The sequence below is a fragment of the Elgaria multicarinata genome, chromosome 9, assembly GCF_023053635.1.
Source record: "Elgaria multicarinata webbii isolate HBS135686 ecotype San Diego chromosome 9, rElgMul1.1.pri, whole genome shotgun sequence".
In the NCBI taxonomy this organism is placed as follows: domain Eukaryota; kingdom Metazoa; phylum Chordata; class Lepidosauria; order Squamata; family Anguidae; genus Elgaria; species Elgaria multicarinata.
Genome location: NC_086179.1, coordinates 18,240,025 through 18,264,414, shown reverse-complemented (window position 1 = coordinate 18,264,414; position 24,390 = coordinate 18,240,025). Strand labels below are relative to the sequence as shown.

General features: G+C 46.6%; 1 protein-coding gene across 1 annotated transcript; it reads right to left on the bottom strand.

Annotated features, from left to right (window-relative positions):
* Window positions 1-823: 823 nt before the first annotated feature.
* Window positions 824-21,366, bottom strand: LOC134403885 (aldo-keto reductase family 1 member B7-like). The gene is made up of 10 exons (XM_063134419.1): window positions 21,225-21,366; window positions 16,674-16,841; window positions 15,731-15,847; window positions 14,113-14,190; window positions 10,378-10,500; window positions 7,957-8,054; window positions 6,561-6,642; window positions 4,884-4,967; window positions 3,658-3,740; window positions 824-1,116 (listed from the first exon to the last, which is right to left on the bottom strand). Exons 1-10 carry the CDS (start codon window positions 21,333-21,335, stop codon window positions 1,074-1,076), a joined length of 987 nt encoding a protein of 328 aa, XP_062990489.1. The 5' UTR covers window positions 21,336-21,366; the 3' UTR covers window positions 824-1,073.
* Window positions 21,367-24,390: the final 3,024 nt, after the last annotated feature.

Here is a 24,390-nt window from a genome sequence, read left to right as displayed (position 1 = left end):
GGACTCCCAGTCTGACACTCTAACCCCACCACCACACTGGCTCTGATTGGAGATAATAGGGAATTCCTCTAGGGGGCGGAGCTTGGAGGCCAAGTCCTGACCCCTAGAGGAATTCCCCATTATCTCTAATCAGAGGGGATGCGGCCAGCCAAGGGGCGTCGCACATCCTCCGCTGCTGCCACAGGGACGCTGTGTGGTGCGTGAAGCTGGGGACTCAGCAGGTGCTGGGAAGAAGCATGGTGGCATGAAACACAGTGGGATGGACCTTGCTACTTGTGGTGGTAGTGTGTCGGGATGTTTGTACTTCCTTGTCCCAGAATACAAACTTTGGTGATGTACACAAAGCGCCTTAAATGTGCAGCTTGGATTTCAGTCGTATGTACATGGGACCAGACAACTCATCGCTCGACTTGGAACAAACCAAGCTTTTGTCCTATTGGCAGTGGGAATAGTTTGGTTTAGTAATCTCTGGCTGTCTGGCCGATCTCTGCATCTCTTGCGTCCACACTTCTGCCCCAATGGCCTTTTTAGCATCTTTGGGCAGGGCTGAGCATTTACATGGAGAAGCGAGACAGGCCGGTCATGGAACTGCTAGCAACTATGTGCCTGAATGGTGCTGACCAAAACGCCCCAGTGTCCACAGCAGTGCCACGTGGTCCTTCCTAACAAAGCGCCTCATTCACTGCTGCTGGTTTTGTGCACATTGCAGATCTACTGAACATACCATTTCAACAGGAGTGCTTAATTCACAATATAGGCTCTTTAACGGCTTGCCTTTATTTTTAAACGGTAAAAAGAATCATAAATAAGGGTCCTCAATAAGGGTCTCTGGTTCACCATCAAAAAAACATAGGATGGGAGCATTTTCCAACATTCCCCATTTATGTTGTTTCTGTCAATTCTTTTCCTCTGTTGCCAATTCCATTTCGTCTATGTTTCCCTTCTTTGGAATGGAATATTGCTGATTTATAACCACCAGGTACCACCAGGCAGTAAAGTTTCACAACGCAAAAGTCCCAGAGATTCCCACATCCAGCGCTACTACATCCAGAGATTCCAAAGCAGCATCAGCGCTAGTAATCAGCATGGAAGGGGTAATCTTTATGATTGATGGCGCTGCAAAGACAAGGCATGATAAATGCATTAGAGCTTGAGTACTTAAAAGGCAAAATGTCACAGCAAAACTAGGGTGACTTTATGAAAAGGAGGACAGGGGCTCTTGCATCTTTACAAGTTGTATTGAACATGGAATTTCAGTGGGTGCCATTTGTATGCATACAGCACCTGATGAAATTCCCTCTTCCTCACAACAGTTAAAGCTGCAGGAGCCCTGCCTTCTTGACCAGATACAAAAGAGAGAGAGAGAGAGGTGCCTGCCTCTTTAAAAGAAGCGGTAATTAGGCCACTCCTGAAAAAGCCTAACCTGGACCCGGAGCATTTTAAGAACTGTAGGCTGGTGGCTAACATCCCGTTCCTAGGCAAGGTGCTTTGAGCGGGTGATTGCAAGACAACTCCAGGCATTCTTGAATGAAACAGATTATCTAGATCCAGTTCAATCGGGCTTCAGGCCTGGTTTTGGAATGGAAACTGCCTTGGTTGCCCTGTGGGATGACCTTTGCTGAGAAAGGGACAAGGGGAGTGAGACCCTCTTGATTCTCTTGGCTTTTAATACTATCGACCTCTCTGTAGCTTTTAATACTATCGACCACGGTATCCTTCTGGATAGGTTGTCTGGGCTGGGAGTTGGTGGCACTGTGTTGCAGTGGTTCTGCTCCTACTTGGATGGCCGATTCCAGAAGGGAGTGCTGGGGGGATTATTGCTCTGTGCCTTGGCAACTAGGCCATGGGGTTCCACAAGGCTCTATTTTATCTTCTACATGAAACCGCTGGGGGAGGTTATCCAGAGGTGTGGACTGAGGTGTCATCAATATGTGGCTGACACCCAGCTCTACCTCTCTTTTTCATTATATCCAAATGAGGCAGTGGCTGTTCTGAATCAGTGCCTGGGCACTGTAATGGACTGGATGAGGGCTAATTAACTGAGACTCAATCCAGACAAGATGGAGGTACTGTTAGTGGGTGGTTCGTCTACCCGGCTAGGTGAAGTTCAACCCTTTCTGGAGTGGACCTGTTATCAGCTTAGGCTGATATAACAACTATGCCCTTATCTGGACAGAGATAGCCTAGCCATGCTCTGATAACTTGTCTAGGTTAATGCAATGCGTTATACATGGGGCTGCCTTTGAACATAGTTCAGAAACTTTAGCTGATCTAAAACAGGGCCGTGAGACTGCTAATGGAGAGTGGCCAACATAATCGTATTATGGCAGTACTTTTCCGTCTGCACTGGCTGCTAGTCCATGTCCAGGGCCTGTTTAAAGCACTGGTATTAACATTCAAAGCCCTAAACAGCTTGGGCCAGGTTATCTGGAGGATCATCTCCCTTATTCGCTTGGCACCTACATTATATGCTTTTAGACGCCAGGTGAAGACCTTTTTATTCTCCCAACATTTTAACAATCTATAAATTTTAAATAACATGGTTTTAAATTTGTAATTTTGCATTGCTGCTGTTTTTATCTGGTTGAGCTTTTATATTGTATTTTATATTATGGTTTTATACTGTTGTTTTATACTTTGAATGTTTTTAATTTTTGTGAACCGCCCAGAGAGCTCCGGCTATTGGGCGGTATAGAAATGTAATAAATAAATAAATAAAATAAATATTATGCACCTGCCCAGGCCCTAAGATCATCCTCAGGGCTCCATCCCCTGCCAATGTTAAGTGATGTGGTTGAATCCCAGGAGAAGGGCCTTTTCCGCTGTGACCCCCCGGCTGTGGAATGACCCCCCTAGAGAAGTTCGTCTGGCAACTACATTGTGCTCTTCCCAGTGCCAAGTGAAGACCTTTTTTATTTTTCCAAGCATTTTAGTCTTTAAGCTCTGTTAATATATTTTGAATCTGCATTACTGCTGGGTTTTATTGTGGTTTGTACTTTTATACTGTAGTTTTTAGCTTTTACGTTTTATATTGTTTTTATTATGTGAACCGTCCAGAGAGTTTTGGCTTTGGGGCAGTATAGAAATGTAATTAGTTAATTAAAACTTTTTAATCTCGCTGCAGGCCTGCTACCTGCATAGGCAGTTATATTGTAGCCTCTGGTTCACATTTAAAGTTCCGTATGTGTGTGTGTGGTAGAATCATAGAATAGTAGAGTTGGAAGGGGCCTACAAGGCCATCGAGTCCAACCCCCTGCTCAGTGCAGGAATCCACCCTAAAGCATCCCTGACAGATGGTTGTCCTGCTGCCTCTTGAAGGCCTCTAGTGTGGGAGAGCCCACAACCTCCCTAGGTAACTGGTTCCATTGTTGTACTGCTCTGTCAGGAAGTTTTTCCTAATGTCCAGCCAGAATCTGGCTTCCTGTAACTTGAGCCCGTTATTCTGGGTCCTGCACTCTGGGAGGACCGAGAAGAGATCCTGGCCTTCCTCCATGTGACAACATTTTAAGTAGTTGGTGATGGTGGATGGCACACACACTCTAGGACTGATCCATTCTCTAAGTGTGCAACCTACACGGCCAGTTTTTGGGTGAAACGGCCACAAGTTGTGGTTTGTTTCTGTGGCGGAAGAGAAAATTATGGAAATTTTAATCTTACGGAAGCATAATACAATCCCTCCAATTTCTGTTCAAGCCAAGAAGGGTTTCCATGTCCTCGTTAGTCAGTTCAAAGTCAAAGACCTGTAATAATAAAAAAGGCAGTTTGAAAAAGTGAGATTAAAGATTTGGACTTTATACTGTAGTTTTAAACGTTTATATTTTCAATTAGATTTTATGATGTATTTTGTGGTTTTAATTGTCGTGAACCACCTAGGGAGTTTCTGCTATTGGGCGGCATAGAGACGTAATGAGGAAGGCTGCCAGCTGGGCTCTTGCTAGGCACTCGGCTGGGCCCACAGGAGACAAATCTACATAAAATTTGCCTCTCTTGCATATGCAAATCTAGACATAACTACTAGGGTTTATTTTAAGTTTTACAGGAACTTTACAGACACAATTAATTCCTCATGCAAATAATCTCGAATAAAATAAATTCTTCAAATAATTTGCACCCTGCTCCAGATCATGCATAAAACAAAGGGAAAAGTTTGTTCAGAGAAGGTCCTTTGCGCCTTACTCTGATTCGGGCGGCGTGAACTAGAAGCAAGAAAGGTGGGCAAGAGAAATGTATTTGCCATTCATCTCCTAGGAAGCTGCCTTACACCTTTGTCAGACCACTGGTCCATCTAGCTCAGTAGTGTTCAAGCCAGGGTGTCAAACCTCTTTCCGCCCAAGGGCCACATTCAATTCTGGAGAAACTCGGGGGCCGCATTCCAGAGTTTTAGGTGGGGTGAAGGCAAAAGGGGCAATACCAGCACATTTTAGCTGGAATCTCTCACTGCCAGTAACTAAGCCTTAGGAGAAGAATTTCAACTTTTTAGAATGGTGGGGGGAAGCATACAAAAGCCAGACATGCAAGTGACTGGCAGCCGGGGAAGGGGGCACTGCCATCTAGAATATACCGGAGCAGTGGAGGCTACTGGCCCCGATGTCTATGGGGTGGCGAATCTGTTTCAGGTTTCAGTCAGGACTCCAGCGCAGCTGTCCACCAGCCTCCACGGCACCGGAGGGCCAAATGTGGCCCACAGAACTGAGGTTCTGCACCCCCATTCTACACTGGCTTTCAAGCGGGAGTCCAACCTGACCCAGGACCCTTCTTCATCCAAAGCAGGTGCTCTACTGCTGAGCTATGGCCCTTTCCAAACTGCTATTTGACCTAGCTGAGTGACATCCATAAGCTGCATTAACAAGCCAGCTAGACTGAGAGGGAGAAAGCTCTTTCACCTTGAAATTCTCCTCCAAACGGTGACGTTTCTCTGACTTGGGGACAACAGCCAGGTTCCTTTGGATGTGAAACCTGATCAGAACCTGTGGATACAAATCAGAGTAGTTTCTGATACAGACTGGCACCTCCTACAGATCAAGTCAGCTCAAGTGTTCACTGTTTTCCTGTTTTCCAAGGAATTCAGTAACGTTCTGCTGACAAATGCCATCTTCCAAGGGAGCCTCAGAAAGCGGCAACAAGGGAAAGGACCCCTGTGTTGGCCCCCCAATTCTGGAATGATCTCCCTGAAAAGGCCAACCTGGCGCCAACGTTGTTATCTTTTCAGCGCCAGGTCAAGACTTTTCTCTTTTCCTGGGCATTTAGCAGCATGTGATGAGTTTTAGGTTTGGCGGACAGCTCAATGGCTGTTTTTAGATGTATGCTGTCTCTGTGTATACTGTCTGTTCTATGTTTTTATATTTTGTATATATCGTTTTTAACGTTTTAAGCTTTTGTAAACCGCCCAGAGAGCTTCGGCTATAGGGCGGTATAGAAATGTATAATAATAATAATAATAATAATAATAATAATAATAATAATAATAATATCAGTCCAGCTGATCTCCCCCTCTCCTATTTAGTACTATCCTAGGGACTGGTTGAAATGTTCAATGACTGGCGATGAGCCAAAGCGACACACTGAGGGTTTTTTGTCTTCATGAATGCTGGAAAGCCGTGTCAGAAAGAAACGTGTGGGTCACTGGTTGACAGCTAGTTGGCCACTTGGTCTGATCCAGCCGAACTCTTCTTATGTAATTATACATTGGGAAAAACAGCCTAGCTTTCTCCCTATTTTGATATTCAGGGCTGCTAATGATGAATACCACGGATCGATCACAAAATACAAAATGAATTCACAGTAAAACGAACGAACCAAAAAATAAACAGAACAGCTGAAAGCACTTGGACAACGCCTCCAAGCAAACCTCACATCACAGCATCCCTCTTTAAAAGCCTTAAAATGCCGGCAACCCTTACTGAGCCCTTCAGCACAAACACAGATGGGTGGGGATCAATGGCTGTGAAGAGAGAGGACCGTGCCGCCCAGCATGTCTTACGCAACGGGGAGTCACCATTTATTTACGCCACCTGCACAGACGCCAGTAATCTCTCTCTGCTGTGCTGATTTGCTAGCAATACGGGGGGGGGGGGACTTTGTTCGGCCCACATTTTTTAAGTGAGTCCACACGTTCCTGCACTAATACGCCGACTGGAATGCATTTCTCCTTCAGGCTGTGTGATTTTTCTCACCTAAGACGTGTGTACAAAGAGGTGCATTTTGCAAAGGGGGGGGAGAAAGGGATTCAAAATGTGTATTTCATGGTGAGGGGGGATGCACAAGATTTAAATGCAAAGATTCACACATGGGGTTTGATTTTTTTAATTGCAGGAGATAAGAGTTGGAAAAGTAAATGCAAGTATTGCCACCGCTGTCATGCCGCTTGCAGGTTTGGGGTGAGCTGGATCAGGGCCCCACCCCACTCTTGCCCCAAATGACCAGGCCGAAGAAGCTTAGGAAAGCTCCCACTGTAAAGCTTCTAAGTCGACCACTGCTGTTCCCTACGGAGCTCTCTGTCGGCCCAATTTAGCAATCTCCCACCCATCCCTTTATTCACCATTTGTATCCCATGTATTTACCTGAGCTGGGCTTTTGTGGTGCCTTGCAGCGATCTCTTTCACCGCCTGGTCCTCCAAAAGGATCGGGTCCCCTGGCTTGAGCCTATGAAATAAAGCCAACAGAACCATGAACAGCGCAACCCTATTATATATCAAAGTCGGGAGTTAGTTGGTCATCAGTGAAGAACGATGCTCGTGGAAGGTGAATTGCACAGGATCGCTGGGGGCTCAGTGTCAGCAGGGGGGCACCCTGGAGAGCTCCTTTAGAGTTCTGACTGGTTCCGACTGAAACCTGGAGCGGATTCGCTGCCCCACTGACCACAGCCACCAGCCTCCCCTGATGAATTCCCAGCCACTTCCTCCCTACCATAAGTCGCTGGGCCACACAGATGTCCTGCTTATTAAGAGTATTTGAATTGTGTAGCCGTGGGGTGGGGAACATCATTCAGCAGCATGAGGGACAAATTCAATTATGGAGAAGCTCTCTGCAGCCACATTCGAGTGGTGGGCGTGGCCAGGCGCAAAAGGGAAGGACCCAAAATACAACCCACCCCAGGATATTATTTATTTATTTTTGCATTCATATCCCAACTTTTTTTTCCTCCAAGGAACTGAATGCGGCGTACATAATCCTCCTCCTCTCCATGTTAATCTCACAACAACAACCCTGTGAGGTAGGTTGGGCTGAGAGTCTGTGACTGGCCCAAAGCCACCCAGTGAGCTTCCATGGCCGAGTGGGGACTAGAACCCGGATCTCCCGACTCCCAGTCCAGCACTCTAGCCACTACACCACACTGGCTCTCTTCCAGCTTGAAGTTCTTACTACCAGTAACTAAGTCTTAAGAGAGGCATTCCAAACTTTTAGAATGGGAAAAACTGTGCAAAAGTCTAGAAACTACCAAAGGATCAGTTGTTGGGGAAAAGGGGCGTGGCTGGGGAAAGGGGCGTGGCCTTTTGGGGAAAGCCATAAGGCCAAATTTGTTCCCTGGCCCTGTGGTTCACCAGCACTGGTGTAGCCCTATTCTCTGCAGTGCTGCTGGGATGGGTGGGTTACCTCATGAAACAAACTGCGCAGTGAGCACATCTCACTCAAGACATTTTGCTGTCTGAAGTGAAGAAAAAGATACCCCCCTCTGCCATTCCATGGACAAAAGCCTTTCTTCAAGACTGACGATGGGACACCACACCTGAAGGCAGCAGACAAGCTTAGGGGGGCATAGGGAAGGCCACACGGCACACCTTGCTGCCGCCTCTCAGCATTTTCTGCCTGAAGCAACCGCCTCATATTGACTAATGGTAGGACCAGCCCTGGCAGCAAGGCAAGAGTTTTGAAAAACCAGTGCCCAAGATGCCCAACAGACAAGCACCAACTGAACCATCCAGACACAGACAGAACATTCCTCCAAAGTACTCTTACGTATGAGCGCCGAAAGGTCGGTAAGCAGTCACAGAGATCCCTTTGGAATGGCAATAGTGGATCAGCTTCTCCTGGGTAAGATACGGGTGGCACTCAATCTGCAAGCCCAAGCAAAGTCTGGATTATTTTATTTATTTATTGCATTTATATACTGCTCCATAGCAGAAGCTCTCTGGGCAGTTCACATAAGATAAAACATTTAAAAACAATATACAAAAATTAAGACATGCAAAATTCACATACATTTAAAACCACTATATCAACTTTAGAAACAATGAGCCAAAAAACAGACCCAGGCTCATTATTCAGCCAGCAAGCACCAACACACTCCTTACAAGAGAGCATCTCTATTAGGGAGTACATTCATGAGTTCACCTCCTACCTTATAGACCGGGGGATGGGGAATCTCTTTCAGCCCAAGGGCTGAATTCAGATTCGGAGAAGCCCTTGGGGTCCGTCTTCCAGTAGTGCTGAAGGCAAAAGGGGTGTGCCCCAAATACCAGCATATTGCAGCTTAAAGCTCTTACTGCAACAAGAAGGCCTTTTCAGTGGTGGCCCCCAACTATAGAATGAGCTCCCCACTCAGGCCTGCCTGGTGCCAACACTGTCATCTTTTAGGGGCCAGGTTAAGACTGTCCTCTACTCCCAGGCATTTAATGGCATATGAGGGGGCATTTATGCCAGCCATCTAAACAGGTCTAGTATTCTAAATTGCTTTAAATTCAGTTATTTATATTTTTCTATTCTATTTTATTATCTTATGAACTGTTGTAAAACAACCAGAGCGCTTCATCTATTGAGAGATACAAAAACAATGATTAATAATAATAATAATAATAATAATAATGGGCCCTCTGGCGTTACCCACATTTCTATTCCCTTAAGTATGTCTGGGTGAGTATGTTTAGAGAGTGCGCATGCTGGTAATTTCGAGGCTTGACTTCTTCAATGCGCTCTACATATATTTATTTATTTATTTATTTATTTATTGCACTTATATACCGCTTCCATAGCCGGGGCTCTCTGGGCGGTTTACAGAAATTCTAAAATGAAGATAAAAACGAGTATACAAAATTTAAAATTCTAAAACACAGAACATACACACATAAAGCATTAAAAACCGTTAAAAAACTAAACATGTGGGTGATTAAGATGTGCCGCCATATGCCTGGGCAAAGAGGAAAGTCTTAACCTGGTGCCGGAAAGATAGCAGCGTTGGTGCCAGGCGAGCCTCATCAGGGAGATCATTCCACAGTGTGGGGGCCACCACCGGAAAGGCCCTGCCCATCGTTGCCACACTCCGAGCCTCTCTCGGAGTAGGCACCTGGAGGAGGACCTTAGATGTTGAACGTACTGACCAGGTATATTCACGTCGGGAGAGGCGTTCCATCAGGTATATATATATGGGGGAGCTGAGTGGTTCTGGGAGTTCGGTTGGTGATTGTGGTTAGAGGGAAGCTGAGTGATTTCTTGTCAGGAGTTGTGTGAAGAGCGAGTGAAAATAAGATCATAGGAACTAAGGATTGTTATTATTAGATTGGTTACTATTTATTTATTTATTAGATTTTTATACCGCCCAACAGCCGAAGCTCTCTTAACAATACTACCAGTATTGTTAAGAGGAGGCAGGACTGGAATATAATTCAAAGGAACTAAGAACTACAATAAACATTTTCTTTATTTTGCAACCATAAAGCCACGTGTCAGTTTGGCTGTGTCTCCTGCTCTATTAGTTCATAAATAAACACTTTACATTAAGCCTTCAGCCTGCTATATTCACAGAAAAGCCTTTCCCCAAACCTCCTTACCTTTCCCCTCTGCTAGAAGGGAAAGGTTAGGGTTTTCTTCTCACCCCTTCCTCAGGTATTCAAGTGGTGGTGCTTAGCCTGAGGGAGGTGTGCGCATCAAAGCCTCATGTGTGGGAGGTGGTGGCTCTCGGGCCCCATCTCTCAGTGAGTCTTTCCTTCTCACTGCCATGGTTACCTGCTGCCCTTGCTCCTCCTCCTCTTCATCGTTGCTACCACTTGCTTGCTCGAGAGCCTGTCGAGCAATCGAGGAGGCCGTGGCATCGCCTGCTCCACCTTCTCACCACCACCATTTTCTGGGCCAAAGCATGAGGCAAGAGAACAAGCAGGCTGCAATGGTGAAGAGGAGCAACTCAGTGGGGCCCCTTGTTGGGGTGTGGGCCCTTTGCAGAAGCGCCTGACCACCCCTACCATTGACGGTAGTCCTGTTTCAGACACGCTCTTTTCCAGCTTGCCAGAGCCCTCTTTCTGCTTCCTTTGATGGGAGGCTTCTAGGAGATCAATACTGAGAATAGGGAAGCAGCTGCTCAGGTGAGCTTGCCTGCTCAGGCAATGTAGGACTGAGAAGAAGCGGTTCTTGACAGGCACTGCACCTCAGCAATGGCGGCCATCTTACCTGGTGATTCACAGGCTTGTGTTTTAACCCGGGCTTGTTCAAAAGCCTCTCAATCTGATAGTGGTTGAAGTTGGAGATGCCAATGGCTTTCGCCAGCCCACAGTCGACCAGCTCCTCCATTGCCTAAGGGGAAAAGACCACGTTTAATGCACCATTGGGTCCTACGGATTGGAATAACCGCAGCCGTATAACCACAGGCAATCATAGCACGAGAGGCTTGGTTATAGATGGCATTACGGGCATAATTTGGTCCTACGGATAAGGCTGGTGACCATTTCATTTAGGGCATTTCTTGATCAGAACTTAACAAAATTAAATTCCTTCATAAAAGGGAAGGAAAGAACTTGAAAAAAAATTGTGAATGGTGGGAGAAGCTGAATCTGACAGTGGGTCTGTTCAGCCAACATGCTCAGCCACGGTTAGGCTTCTAACCCCTTTGCAGCAAATGGTTATGTAGGTTATGTGGTTATGTAGCCATCATGGTTCAGAAGACATGCAAAGTCATGGTTCACTCAGCACGCTAAGCCATAATGTTTAGCTCAAAAGGCTTAAACACAACGTTGCTTTGCATGTTGGCTGAACAGGGTTAGTGTCATCCATCCAGGCCAGGGCTTTGAGGGCTTAATTCTCCAAAGCCTGGGTTTGAATCCCTGTGTATTCAACTGTGTTGATATGACAGAATTGGGGTTGCCCCCTCTTCTTCAGAGAGGCTCCACATCTTTCACCACTAGATGGCAGGCAAGTACCTCTCTGTGCTGCGAATAGCTGGACCTGCGTAACTTGCCCTGCGTAGATGATGCACAAGCATTTAATTGCGTCTTTGGTAAGAATTTGTCCAAACCCACAGATGTCTTCATATACGGGAGAGACAGAACTTGAGATTTAAACAGTCCAAATGGACATATTGATCCATCCCTAGCTACAGGTCGGAACACACCTTGCACGCTTTAGCCATAACCACAGGCAATAAAAGCAGATAGGGTGCCTGGTTATAGAAGCTCTTCAGACCAGTGGAATATCCTCAGCCTCTCCAAAGCGATGAGCACACCCGCAGTGTGTCAGTTACCAAGGATGGGGCTGAAATCAAAGCCAGGTAGATCCCCTTCCAATTAAGCTATGCTCAAGGATGCAGAACTTGGCCCTTTGATTGGATCGGGATTCAGTTAATACATTGGTATTTCTGGCCAAGCAGCCCGGGGACGACAGGATGGCTCGGAAAATCCATTCCGAAGTCGGATACAGCGCCCTGACCTCGGAAGGGGGAGTCAGAGATCTGATTCCTGACCTTGACCCCTCGTAGCTGGCGAGGGGAGAACCTCCATGCCGGCTGCCTCTCTGAGGTTGGAAAATTGACCTCAGAGAAGGGGAAAAGGGGCGTTCCATTGGGCAGGGAGGGGAGGAGACTGGAGAGGCCAGGATATGATTTATCCCCAACCTTTCCTCTTCCTCAAAAGCACCCTCGGTAGAGCAACAGAGAAGCCCATCTAGCTAGAATAAAGGAGATGGGAGGACAAGGAGGCATAGACTGCCTCAGCCCCTGGTAGAGCATAGGAATCTTGGAAGCCTTTGAGTTCGGGGGCTTCCGAGCAGTGAGAACGCAGCGCATAGGCGCGCACCCTTCGTGAATTTGAGGGCAGTGGCAGAGCTGTAGCTCAGCTGGGGGAAGGACCACAGCTCAGAATCAGAGCACATCACTGGCATGTAGAAGGTCACAGGCAGCAATGGATCGGATATAGCATAGCAAAAAGCAATTTGCTGTAGGCAGTGGAGGCTGGTGTCTCCCACGCCAGTGGGGCAGTGAATCCGCTCCAGGGTTCAGTCATTGATCTAGATTGTTGCCCTTGAAAGAGGTATTTATTTATGCAGGACTAACTGCACCAGAATGGGGTCTTCCATTCAAATGTGCATCCCACTGAAAGTAAGAAAGCATGGATACTGGGGCTCTTCTGTTTGTATAGGCATTTGCACATGTGTTATAGCGCACATTATTTTTATGCCTGAGATTCCTGATGCAACAGGAAACCAGACTTCATAAATGCAAGTGTTCAGTGGATGACAGGGGCTCCAATGTCAATGGGGTGGTGGATCCGCTCTGAGTTTCAGTCCGAACCAGTCTGGACTCTAAAGGAGCTATCCAAAGTAGCTCCTTTAGATTCTCTACTGGTTCGGGCTGAAACCCGAAGCGAATTCACCACCCCACTGACATCAGAGCCACCAGCCTCCACTGGTTGTATCCCTAACTGTTCTGCTCAACCCCAAGATGACACTTAAAGCCACAACTGAAAAACAAACTCAAACCATGCTGACCTTTTGCACGGGCCTGTGCTCTTTTTGCATTTATGTTGATGGTGAGGATGTTTTTACTGTATCTCAGGCCATGTCTACACCAGCCGTTTCTTCCAGGATAATATCAATTAGAGGTGTGCATGGACCCCCCGCTCCACCCCGCGGGCCGATCCGAAAATTTCGGATCAGCCCGCTCCGCTCTGCTCCGCCCATACTCTGCTCCTCTTCGCTGCGGAGCTCTGGCTCCGAACCGGAGCTCCGCAGTGGAGGGGAGTGGTGCCAGGTAAGGCCGGGAGAGGAGGGTGGGGGGGTTTACCGGGCCCTGCCGCTGTCGGTGCACGTGCAGCGACGGCAGCAGAGCCCGGTAAGGGACCAAGGGGGAGGGGGGCCTTGCCTGCCTCTGTTCGCGGTCCGTCGGCTTCTTCAATTGAGTCCGCGGTTCAGCCAGGAAGTCTGGGCCGCAAGTACGGCCTAGACTTCCTGGTTGAATCGTGGGCTCAATTGAAGAAGCCGAAGGACCGCGGACGGAGGCAGGTAAGGGAGAGGAGAGAGGGGTTTACCGGGCCCTGCTGCTGTCGCCACATGGGCGACAGCGGCAGGGCCCGGTAAACCCCACTTACCTTTCCGGCGGAGCTCCGGATCGAGGCGAAGGATCCGCCTTCACCTCGATCCTCTTCGCCACACTCCGCTGGCCCCCCAATCCTCTTCGCCTCCACCTTAAGGGGAGGCGAAGCACCCCGCTCCGTTTCTAATTCGCAGGTCCGATTAGAAGCGGAGCACATCCCTAATATCAATGTTGTCACATGATACACAGCTGATTCTGTGGTGCTCTCAACTCCACCACTCAGTTATTCAGGAATATCGCTGACGGTTTAGTAGTGGTATTCTCGGCAGCTGGTGTGACCCCCTTCACGAAGCTGGTGGGCGTGAGCTCCTAGCTCAGCGAACAGCCAACTTGGTGTGAGGGGCATGTGCATGGACATTGGCGTGTTTCATCGCCGAGTGTGGTTTTTTTTTTATTAAAAAGCCAAATATATCTCCCCCCTTGCGTTGCTACGTGTCTGCACTGGTGCGCATCTCTCAGGAGTTATTAAAAAAAAAATCCTGTGCCTCGTACCCATCTGCCTAGTCCCTCCCACTTCTGCCGATACACACTCGGAACCGCCATCATGGGGCACACGTCCTCCCACAACAGCTCCACTTTACTTGCGGGAAACTTCCCTTGCGTGCGCCCCATGAGCAGCGATCGCGGATCCGAGAAAACCCGCAACCACCCCTCCTCCCTGGCGGTCAGTGTAGATGAGGCCTACATCTACATTTGTGATTTTCGAGCTATGATTTCAATGGCTCTTGTGTGCTGCACTGTTGGCTGCTAGCCACCATGGGACTCTTTGTGAAGAAAGGCGAGATACAGATCCAAATAAAGAAACAAACAAATGATTGAATGACCTCCCAGGTGTCCAGAAAATCTGTGTTGCTGGGGATGACCATGCCCTTCTCATCCACAGGTTTTAAAGCCTCTCCAGCCTGCCAGAAGAAAGGACAGTGGTTATATTTCTCCCTTTGAGCTGTGGTTACAATTGCAAAACAAGGCGTATTAACCCTGGACAGTCAGCACGGTATAGGCAGGGGTGTTGAACTTTAGGCCCACAGGCCAAATCCAGCCTACTGGGGGTCCCAAGCTGGGCCTCTAGGGTTCCCTAAAACTGGATTACTGCAATGCAGTCTATGTCGGGCTGCCCTTAAGTCTGCTCCAAAAGCTGGCGCTCGTGCAGAATGCAACAGCTCAGCCGTTGTCCGGAGCTGCTCCTTTTCAGCATGCAACTCTTTTGCTGAGGGAATTGCACTGGCTGCCCATTTGCTACTGGGCAGATTTAAGGTTCTAGTACTAGTGTACAAAGCCATAAAACACTTAGGACTAGGATAGCTTAGAGAGTACCTTCTCCCTTATCAACCTGCCCGGTCACTGAGGTCACGCTCTTGGTGGTTCCGCATTGACCTGATTGGAGTCCACTCAGAGAAGAGCCTTCAGCGTGGTGGCCCCCTTTCTATGGAACTCCCTGCCTCTGAAGATCAGGCAAGCACTAACGCTGTGCCGTTCCTATAGGAAATGGTTGGGATGCCCCTCCTAAGGCTCAGTTACTGGCAGCAAGAGCTTTAAGATAAAATATGCTGCTGCGACTTTTGCCTTTGGCCCAATCCACCGCTGGAATGTAGCCCGTGAGCAACTGGGTCCAGCCCTTGGGCTGAAAGATGTAGGGGTCACAATATTAGACTTAGACCATGGCTCAAATGCCACATTCCAGGTCAGGTCTGCTATTACGGCTAAAGGCCTTTCAAAAAATACTAATAAATAAACGAGCTCACCAATGCCACCAGTTAGGATGGCTTTAAAAGGGGATTGGATAAATTCCCGGAGGAGAAGGCTACTAGTCTCGATGGCTACTAGTCCTGATGGCTATGAGCTACCCCCAGTGTCAGAGGCAGTATACCTATGTATACTGGGGAACATGGGTGGGAGGGTGCTGTTGCACCATGTCCTGCTTGTGGGTTCCTGGCTGAGAGCTGGACTAGATGGACCCTTGGTCTGATCCAGCAAGGCTCTTCTTATGTTCTTAACTCAAAAATATAGTATGCTACTCATCATATTTACAATGACTAAGTGCAAACACTAAATACATAAAACTCAAGGAACAGAAGACAAAATCAAGAATAAAAACAAGAGCTATGAAAAAAATAACCATGAGATTAGGTTAGGGCATAGGAGCATGGGGGCTGCCACTGCAAAAACGAAGACCCCGAACACGGAACAAATAAATGGGTAGCTGAGAATAGGCAACATCATTTCTGGGACAGTTTCTGAATGTCATTCTCATTGAAATAGTACCTAACCATTTAAAAGTCAAAATGCAAAGGACAAAATAAAATGTAGCATGGAAGGCCGGCCTGCCACCTCAGAAATTCCACGAAGAAATCTACACAGAGCCAAAGGTCATAACCAGCCATCAATTGCGGCTAATGGGTGTCGTGTGAAGGTTGGACTACAACTCCCAGAATCCAACAGTACCTTGTATCCCATGGGAAAGTGCATCAGGTAGAGGTCCAAGTAGTCCAATTTCAGGTCAGCTAGGGAATCCAGGAACGATTTCTTCACTAGGGGTTTCTCATGAAAACTGCACCACAGCTACACAGGGGAAGAAGAAATCCACCAACAGGGTCAAAGGGGGGACAGCCAGGCACCCCGAGGTGGACCTTAGAGAGGCTGTAGTCTTTGGCAGAGTGGGCAGAAAACAACGAGAATGACCAAGGGTCTGGAAACAAAGCCCTATGAGGAGGGACTGAAAGAACTGGACAGGTTTAGCCTGGAGAAGAGAAGGTTGAGGGGAGACATGAGAGCACTCTTCAAGTACTTGAAAAGTTGTCACGCAGATGAGGGCCAGGATCTCTTCTTGATCCTCCCAGAGTGCAGGACACAGAATAACGGGTTCAAGTTACAGGAAGCCAGATTCCGGCTGAGCATCAGGAAAAACTTCCTGACTGTTAGAGCAGTACGACAGTGTAACCATTGACCTAGGGAGGTTGTGGGCTCTCCCACACTAGAGGCATTTAAGAGGCAGCTGGACAACCACCTGTCAGGAATGCTATAGGTTGGATTTATTTATTTTTATATTATTTATTACATTTTTATACCGCCCAATAGCCAAAGCTCTCTGGGCGGTTCACAAAAATTAAAACCATAATAAAACAACCTGCATTGTTGTTTTCCAATGCAGGAATCAACAACCTGCAGGTTGATTCCTGCATTGGGCAGGGAGTTTGATTCAATGGCCTTATAGGCTTTTTTAACTCTACTATTCTATGATTCTATGAACCCAGATCAGGGTAGTCTGCCACCCAAGGGTCCATTTCAAATTGGACCCTCTCTAAACCAACCAGGGGCTGGTTCCTGTCTGAAATGAACCCGGATCTGGCCCTTTGATGCCTCTGAGCCCTGCAGTAATGACCCTTACCTTGCTGACAATGAAGAGTTCTTCCCGTTTCACAACACCTTCTTTGATTTTCTCCTGGATTGCAGTCCCAATTTCATTCTCATTCTCATAAAAGCGGGCACAGTCAAAGTGGCGGTATCCAAGGTCAATGGCATATTTCACGGCATCTTTGACTTTTCCAGGAGACGCCTGAGAAACAGAACTGGCATTTTAATTATCTAGCACCAAATAATTTTTACAATGTGCGCACACGCACGCACACGCACACACACACACACACACACACACACATATTTTCAAACATCTCCAAACCCAATAAACTCAGTTCTTAAAAGCTGAAGAGTAAATACAGGGAATCGTTTTAAAAAGGAAAGCTGTCTAAATCAGCACATTCAAAATTGTCGCAAAATCCTAGTTTTAATCAATAAAAAAATGAGAACCCCAAATGCTGAATTTTTCTTTAGGGACCAGTTTGCTGGAATGTTTAGATTTTAGTTTTTCTAACCTCTGTACAGAATTAATATGGCAAAGCCATATTAATCTGAGTCCACATATTATGACAATTAAGGATAATTAAAGTTCCATTAATGTGCCTGGTGCTTTAAAAGCTAACAGAAGTAAAAAGATAGCTCCCTATCCCAAGGACATACAATCTAAATAAAAACTGACCGCAGATCTGTGTCTCACTGGGATCATTTCTCTCTAGTTCTAATGCTCAGGCAGTGAGTGCCATTGCTAATGTAGCTAAAACAGCACACACACCCCATGTGCAAGAGGGAGGTCGCTGCATAGCAGGCCTGGGAGAAGTTTAAGGTTTGCAGAAACACACAAAACATATTTAAGAAAGAAAATAAAAATATATGGGCGTGCATGTTTGAGCTGTCTGTCTATAGTTCAGTACTTTGGGAGCATTTAGCTGTCTGTTTACTCCTCCACCCTATAGCAGATTAAAACACTTCTAAATAAAGTGCACCCCTAAGACTGTTTTGTGAGTTGCAATCAAAAATGAGTAATGGAAAATCTCTTTTGATCCCAAGTTCTACACCTAGTAAAAAGAAACCAAATGTACAGTTACAAGATGTGGGGTACTTGGTTCAACAAGACCACAAGCAAAAAGGATCTTGGAATTGTTGTAGATCACAAGCTGAATATGAGCCAACAGTGATGTGGCTGCAAAAAAAGCAAATGCTATTTGGGGGTGCATTAATAGAAGCATAGCTTCTAAATCATGTGAGGTACTGATTCCGCTCTATTCAGCATTGGTTAGGCCTCGTCTTGAGTACTGCGTCCAGTTCTGAGCACCACCCTTCAAGAAGGATGCAAACAAGTTAGAGTGTGTTCAGAGGAGGGCAACGAAGATGATCAGGGGTCTAGACACAAAGCCCTATGAGGAGAGACTGAAAGAACTGGGCATGTTCAGCCTGAAGAAGAGAAGATTGAGGGGAGATATGATAGCACTCTTCAAGTACTTGAAAGGTACTCTTTTCTATCATCCCAGAGTGCAGGACATGAAATAATGGGCTCAAGTTACAGGAAGCCAAATTCCGGTTGGACATCAGGAAAAATGTCCTGTTAGAGCAGTACGACAATGGAACCAATTTCCTAGGAAGGCAGTGGGCTCTCCTAGAGTAGAAGCATTCAAGATGCAGCTGGACAGCTACCTGTCAGGGATGCTTTGAGGTGGATTCCTGTATTGAGCAGGGGGTTGGACTCAATGGCCTTATAGACCCCTTCCAACTCTTCTATTTCTTTTCTCTTCTCCCAGGCATTTAACAGCATATGTTGAGTTTTTAACAGACCCAGAATAGTTACTTTAAATGGATATTGTATCTAATCTGCTTTTATGCTTCTTATGGTTTTGAATTTTGTATATTGGGTTATAGTATTTAGTGTTTAAATCTTTGTAAACTGCCCAGAGAGCTTCAGCTATGGGGTGGTATATAAATGTTAATATTATTATTATTATTATTATTATTTATTTATTTATATAGCACCATCAATGTACATGGTGCTGTACAGAGTAAAACAGTAAATAGCAAGGCCCTGCCGCATAGGCTTACATTCTAATAAAATCATAATAAAACAATAAGGAGGGGAAGAGAATGCAAACAGGCACAGGGTAGGGTAAACAGGCATGCTTGTAGCATCACATTAAAATATATTGGGCATAAAATGACTTTAAAACATTTCTTGGTGTAAAACAGAACTTTGCTAAAGATCTTTAGATCTTAATAGTTTAAAAAGAAGAAATCTCATTTTTAGTACCAGTACCGAATAGGCTAGTCAGCTGAGATCCATAGAAGCAGCAACTGCATTCTAAAATCAGCACATACCTTTTTGTATGTAGGAATTACCTCATAATTAATATTACCTACTGTCCAATGTGAGGGCTCACAGTCTTATTTCATTGTTATTAAACATTCGTAAAAAAAAAATAGAAGAGACATCAAAGGCACCTTAACATACACCTTTCATGCTAGATAAGATCAATTTTGAAACATACCTTTGAGAAAATAACTCCTTACTCAAAATTTGCCGATTAAACTTAAGTCTATAACCTTTTGTAGACACCTGTATATCAAGCTTTTTAACGTGTATACCTTACCCAATATGTTTTGCTCATTAAAGTGAACATTTTAAATACACTTTTGACCTGGAATCTCTTTAAATCACAGCTCTTTAAATCAGCATTTTCATTTTGGATACCGCCCAGGCCATCTTGACCATTACTTTAATTAATTACCCAGAATTCATTGTGAACCTTGTGCCTCTGTATCTGTCTTCACTTTAATTCAATACTTCTTACTTATTTACATTTTCAAATTCTTAACTAGTCATCATCGATATGTGGCATTTGGATTTCATATTCTTATGTTGTTTTGAAACAGGTGGATTAGCATTTTTCACTAGTCTTCCCAGCTAGTCTAATAAAGCAAAATCATCTATTTCTTAAAATCCAAGCCAGGGGCTAGATCGACACTACTTCTTTATAGCGGTATTGAAGCGCACTGATTGTTGGGGCACAATCCACATTCCATATATCGGTTTCATAGTGCTATATCCTGTTTTTTATTCCACATTCTTAATGATTTGACACCAGGTGTAGATCTGGCAAGGGTGACCTCCATCCCCACCCCACCCCCAAATACCTCAGTGATGACTCTGTGGATATGAAAAGTGCAGCTGACTATTAAACGAGGTTGGAAAAATGGGGAGGGAGAATGTTGGGAAGGGATGCAGGGATTATCAGTCCGTTACTATGATCGACTTCAGTCACAGCTTGCAGCATTTTATATGAAGCAAACCCACAGTCAACATCAACTGAAATGAACTAATCTACAGTCGGCCTTAGCTCAGTGAAAGCAAGCCAGGACTTTGGAGTGGGAGTCACTGGAAATGCAAGATTACCCATGGTGAACAAGTGTTTTATTCTCTTTAGGACTTCTGGATCAAAGATGGCTGCTACATATTTTATGACCTATGAAGCATAGTGATGTATATACCCTGAAGAACTATTTTGCCTGGTTTTGAGATTTCGTGGAAATACTTATGTCTGCAAGTGGTCTTGGCTTCCTTTTTCTGTTCCGCAAATGAACCCAAGCTTAATTTCTAGCATCTGCACCGACAGGCATGCTTGCACTTCTGCCATGAGGGAATCGGGTCCCACGCACCCACGAAATGATTCAGCCTTTCCCAATAGAGAACCTTCCCACATTCCTTTATGAGAATTTTTTTTTAAAGCCTAGACCTTCAACTATAAATTACAAATGTGAGAGCCATGTGTTTGCAAACACATCCATCATACAGATTCACGCCTCAAGCGAACCAGTGTGATGTAGTGGCTAGTGTCAGACTGGGAGTCGGGAGATCTGGGTTCTAGTTCCCACTCGGCCATGGAAACCCACTGGGTGACTTTGGGCCAGTCACAGGCTCTCAGCCCAACCCACCTCACAGGGTTGTTGTTGTGAGGATAAAATGGAGAGGAGGATTATGTACGCCGCCTTAGGTTCTTTGGAGGGGAAAAGGTGGGATATAAACGCAATAATAAATACATGTTGGGATGGGGCGCAGCACCTTGCTGAATGTACCCTCAAAGAATCTGCCTCGGAAAGGGTGTGGGATGATCCCACAACGAAACTGGAAGCAAAAGCACCCCTAAAGTAGAGGATGAAAAGCCTTATGCAGAAAAGCCAGAAACCTAGGGCAGCGTTATATAAGCGACTCCAGCGAAGGGTGTGTGAGGCGCCGTGGGCAAAGGGCTCTTGGGAGCCGTGCCGGAGAGCCACTGGGTCACCTACGCCAAGGAGCCGGGGGGGGGGGGGGAGTGAAGCCGGTCTCGTATCCAGAGAGCGCAACTTGGACCGGCAGGTGGAGCGACGGGGAAACGGGGAGGAGAGAAAGAGCAGCGAGTCCCGTCTCCGTCGGGCTTTTCACGCGGCTGGACGCAATGGAAAAGGAAACTGCAAACTGCTCCCCGGGTAGCAAAGGAAGGGGAAGGGGCGGCGAGCGGGCGGGCGAGTAAGAAGGGCGAGGAGGGTTCCCTCCCGCGCGCCGCTCTCCTTTTGCCTGTACCTGCCAGGTGCCGAGCCCGAAGAGGGGCATTTTCGCCTTGCTGCTCAGCTCCACGAACGTCGCCATGCTTCGCTGAAGCTCTCCCCGCGGGCAACGAAGGGCGGCCCCCATTCGGCCTGGCCTAGGCCTAGCTTGGCTCCGCCCCGGCCAAGCAGCTGCCCCTGCTCGCTCATCCTCCTCGCCAGAGAGCGGGAGCGGAGCGGAGCGGAGGGAGAGATGCTTGTGCTCGGCTCCCCAGGCGCCTGCCTTCCTTCCTTCCTTTTCCTCCCCCCTTCTGTCTAAACATGCATAGGAGAGCCGTGCTGATTGCAAGTGATGGGAGTTCTCACCCAAGACACCTAGGCCCTTTCTACACCTAAGAGTTATCCCAGGAAAATGGAGGGATCGTCCCTGCCTGCTCCCCGGATCCCCTGTGTATCATTTGCATGCACAGGGATGATCCCGGGACAATCCCTGGAAAAAAGGCAGGTGTAGAAACGCCCCTGGAGAATGCTAGATTAGGAAGGTTGCTTCCATTTTCTCTCAATCCAGATAATTCTAGGAAGTGTAATTCTGTGAGGGAGCTTGGGATCTCAAGCAGACCACCATCAGCATTCAGGGTTAGATTTTGGTACTAGGGTGCAAAACCCTAAACAACCTGGGAACAGGATACCTTCTCCCTTACTAACCTGCCAGGTCATGTAGGTTGTCAAAGAGCATGCTCTGGGTGGTTCTACCTGGACCTATGGCTGATTGGTGTCCATCAGAAGATGAGCCTTCAGTGTGGTGGCCCCCTTTCTGTGGAATTCCCTGTCCCTGGAGGTCTGGGTTGTTTCCAGTACCTCCTAAAATCAGCTTTATTCCAGGAAGCTTTCCTTATTTATTTATTTATTTATTTATTTATTTATTACACTTATATACCGCCCCCATAGCCAGGACTCTCTGGGCAGACTGACAGCCAGTTTTTTTATTTATTGGCATACTGTATTTTTTCGTATAATGGGTTTTAATTTTTGTATCTTTTGCTGTTTTAATTCATATGTTCACCACTCTGGAATCTGTTTCAGATATTTATTTATTGCATTTTTATACCGCCCAATAGCCAAAGCTCCTTGGGTGGTATTCAAATGGAGCGGTATACAGATTTTGTAAATAAATAAGCCATTTCATGAAACAGACATATATTTATAGTATAAATATCAGCCTTGGTCTTTTTATTATCTTAGTTGAAAGTGCTAATAACCATTAGAGCACAATCCTTATGGTTTTTCCCACATAAAATTTTGGACACTTGCAGACCCCTAAAAAAGGGAGCACCTGAGCAATATTGAAAACCACAGACCAGGTGCTTCACTAGTATGCCATTTTGGGGGGAAGAAAACCTAACAGACCTTAAGTTTGGGGCACTAGAAAAACTTAATCGTAAGGATGAGAAGCAGGTGCTGAAAAAAGAATTAGAGTGGATTTTGAAATTGAATACCCTGTCTCCACAGGGGCTAAATAAGGAGTTGGAATTCCTACCACTCCTGTAAGCGTCTTGTCGTTTTGGGACTGTAGCTCCGTCCAGGTATGAAAATACCTTGAGTGGGTTTGCCTTGGCATGGCAACCTGTAAGTAACTATAGAAAAAAATGTATAGTAGTATAAAGAATACAGCGTCCAGCTTATTCTTTCCAGTCGCCAATGTTTACAGCACAAAACAATTTGTTGTAAATATATCTGCAGATGTTATTACAAATGAGCATGGATTATTTTAACTGTTTTACAACATTTAAAGGGATACACAGCCCCTGTCTGCAATGTGCCCTATTGTCTCATTTAAAAAGCTGTATGTGGAATAACAAAATGGTTTTTATATTTTTATATTGTTTAAATGGATGCAGAGGCCTTGCTTGCTATGTGCTCTTCTGTTGTCTTATTCACATTCCGTTTATGTATTGTTACAGGCCTTTGAAGAAGGGCTGGCAATAAAGAAGAGGCCAAAACACATTGGGCTTTTCATTGATAAAATTGTTTTCTGCATCCTATGCTTGATACAGGGCTCCTGTATCTTCAACACTTGTACAGAAAAGGGAATTTCAGCAGGTGTCATTTGTATGCACGCAGCACCTGGTGAGATTCCCTCTTCATCATAACAGTTACTAGGGGTGTGCACAGACCCCCCAATCCGCTTCGTGGCCTGATCCGGAAAATCCGGATCGGGCCCGATCCTCTTCGCGCCGCTCCGCCCGTGGAGCGAGATCCGGCTTCGCCGCTGTCACTATATCGATGCCGGCGCCGGCGCCAGAGAAACCACTGACCCACCCCGCCCCCTTACCTTCCTCCGTTGCGGGATTCAATTGAGGCCCCGGTTGAAGCCGGAAGAGGCCTCGGCCTTCACTTCCAGCTTCAACCAGGACCTCAATTGAAGCCGGCGATGGAGGAAGGTAAGCGTCCCTCCTCCCTGCTCCCTTACCTGGTGCTGCCGCCGCCGCCGCATAGATGGCGGCGCCGGCAGCGCCAGATTAGTCCCCCTCCCCCCCACTTACCTTCAGGCGAAGCTCCGGATTGAGGCGATCCTCTTCGCCTCGATCCACCGTCCCCCCAATCCTCTTCACCTCCGCCTTAAGGGTAGGCGAAGCCCCCCGCTCCGCTCCTGCTTCTCCGGTTCGAGGAGAAGCGGAGCACATCCCTACCAGTTACATCTGTAGGAGCCCTGTCCTCTTTTGCATCTGGTCAAGAGGGCAGGGCTCCTGCAGCTTTAACCATTGTGATGAAGAGGGAATTTCACCAGGTGCTGCATGCATACAAACAGAACCTGCTGAAATTCCCTTTTCTACACAATTGTTAAAGATACCGGAGCCCTGTCCATATGGTCACCCTGGACTAGATGGACCCTGGTCTGATCCAGGCTGGCTCTTATTATGTTCTTAGGCAACCTTTTGATGGAACCAGGGCTTTCGCATCCTGGAACATGGCATTCAGCTATGGTTCTCTTTTCCTTTTCTCCACTTGCAGTGAGTTAGTTTCCTTGGACTTTTAGGGTTGGGCGAGAGGACCGAGAGAAGCACGCACACAAAGCTGTGGTTCACTAATTTACTGCAAGATTGCTATTGCCCTAGCATCCAATCTAAAAGCTGAGTCCGTTCAAGTGCCCACGCGTCCACATTGCGCACTTCCATCTTCTCCAGGAAAATAAGAGCTGGGGT